The sequence below is a fragment of the Penaeus monodon genome, chromosome 25, assembly GCF_015228065.2.
Source record: "Penaeus monodon isolate SGIC_2016 chromosome 25, NSTDA_Pmon_1, whole genome shotgun sequence".
NCBI classification, from domain to species: Eukaryota; Metazoa; Arthropoda; class Malacostraca; order Decapoda; family Penaeidae; genus Penaeus; species Penaeus monodon.
The window spans coordinates 31,375,599-31,376,354 of record NC_051410.1 but is presented as its reverse complement, the minus strand read 5'-3'; the positions used below and the strand labels follow the sequence as shown (position 1 = coordinate 31,376,354).

The 756-nt window shown below is 37.0% G+C and overlaps 1 protein-coding gene across 1 annotated transcript in view; it reads right to left on the bottom strand.

The window, feature by feature from the left end:
- LOC119589143 (aspartate--tRNA ligase, cytoplasmic-like) overlaps positions 1–756 on the bottom strand; it is a 15,097-nt gene that overhangs the window by 4,824 nt on the left and 9,517 nt on the right. Inside the window, 4 exon segments of the mRNA XM_037937719.1 lie at positions 95–176; positions 179–222; positions 225–271; positions 522–617. Coding sequence (XP_037793647.1) covers positions 95–176; positions 179–222; positions 225–271; positions 522–617 — 269 coding nt within the window.

Here is a 756-nt window from a genome sequence, read left to right as displayed (position 1 = left end):
GTGTGTGGAAGGGGTATTTAGTCCTTTTCCTCACTTTCAGCAAAATCAATCTCCTCAGCGAAATTTCTTTCAGCAATAAAACTAATGTAAGTACCTTTCCCTCTGGAAGTATGGAGACGTGCACGTATCAACACAGTCTGGTTGGCCAAGTTTTTCCCAAGGTCACGAATATCAATGTGGTTTTAAATTCCAGTTTCTGCTGGCTCTTATTCATAGGTAATCGCCATAGCAGCCTTCAGCACAGTCTTCTTCTGGTCCTTCATTATGTTCCCTGTTAAGGAATCATGTGTCAGCTGATCTTCACTTGAGAGACAGAGAAGTTACAATATGTGTAAAAGGGAAAATAAGTCATGATTTCTTCCAGATCTATTTTTTACACTGTCCAAAAATACCTTAATGAAGCACCATAATTGTCGGTGAAAACAAGTATAGAAAAAATATTAATTTACTTGAGGAAATCTCCAAAGACTGGATATAGCTAACATTGTTTTTATAAATTTTATAAATCCACTTACATCAGCTGTTGCATTTTGGGCTTTGTATTCAGCTTCTTGGCTGCTTTCTCTGCTGCCTTTTGTGCTTTCTTCAGTGCCTTCTTGCTTGGCCCGTCAGTCAAGCTAATGGGAAAAGAAAAAAAAAGTGAGTAAACCATGATTTATATTTAGGGTTCGTTTTCATTTATAACAAAAACAGCAATAACAGTACTTGCTTACTTTTGTGGCAGTGTAGTATTGTGTGTGCATGAATATAAAACCC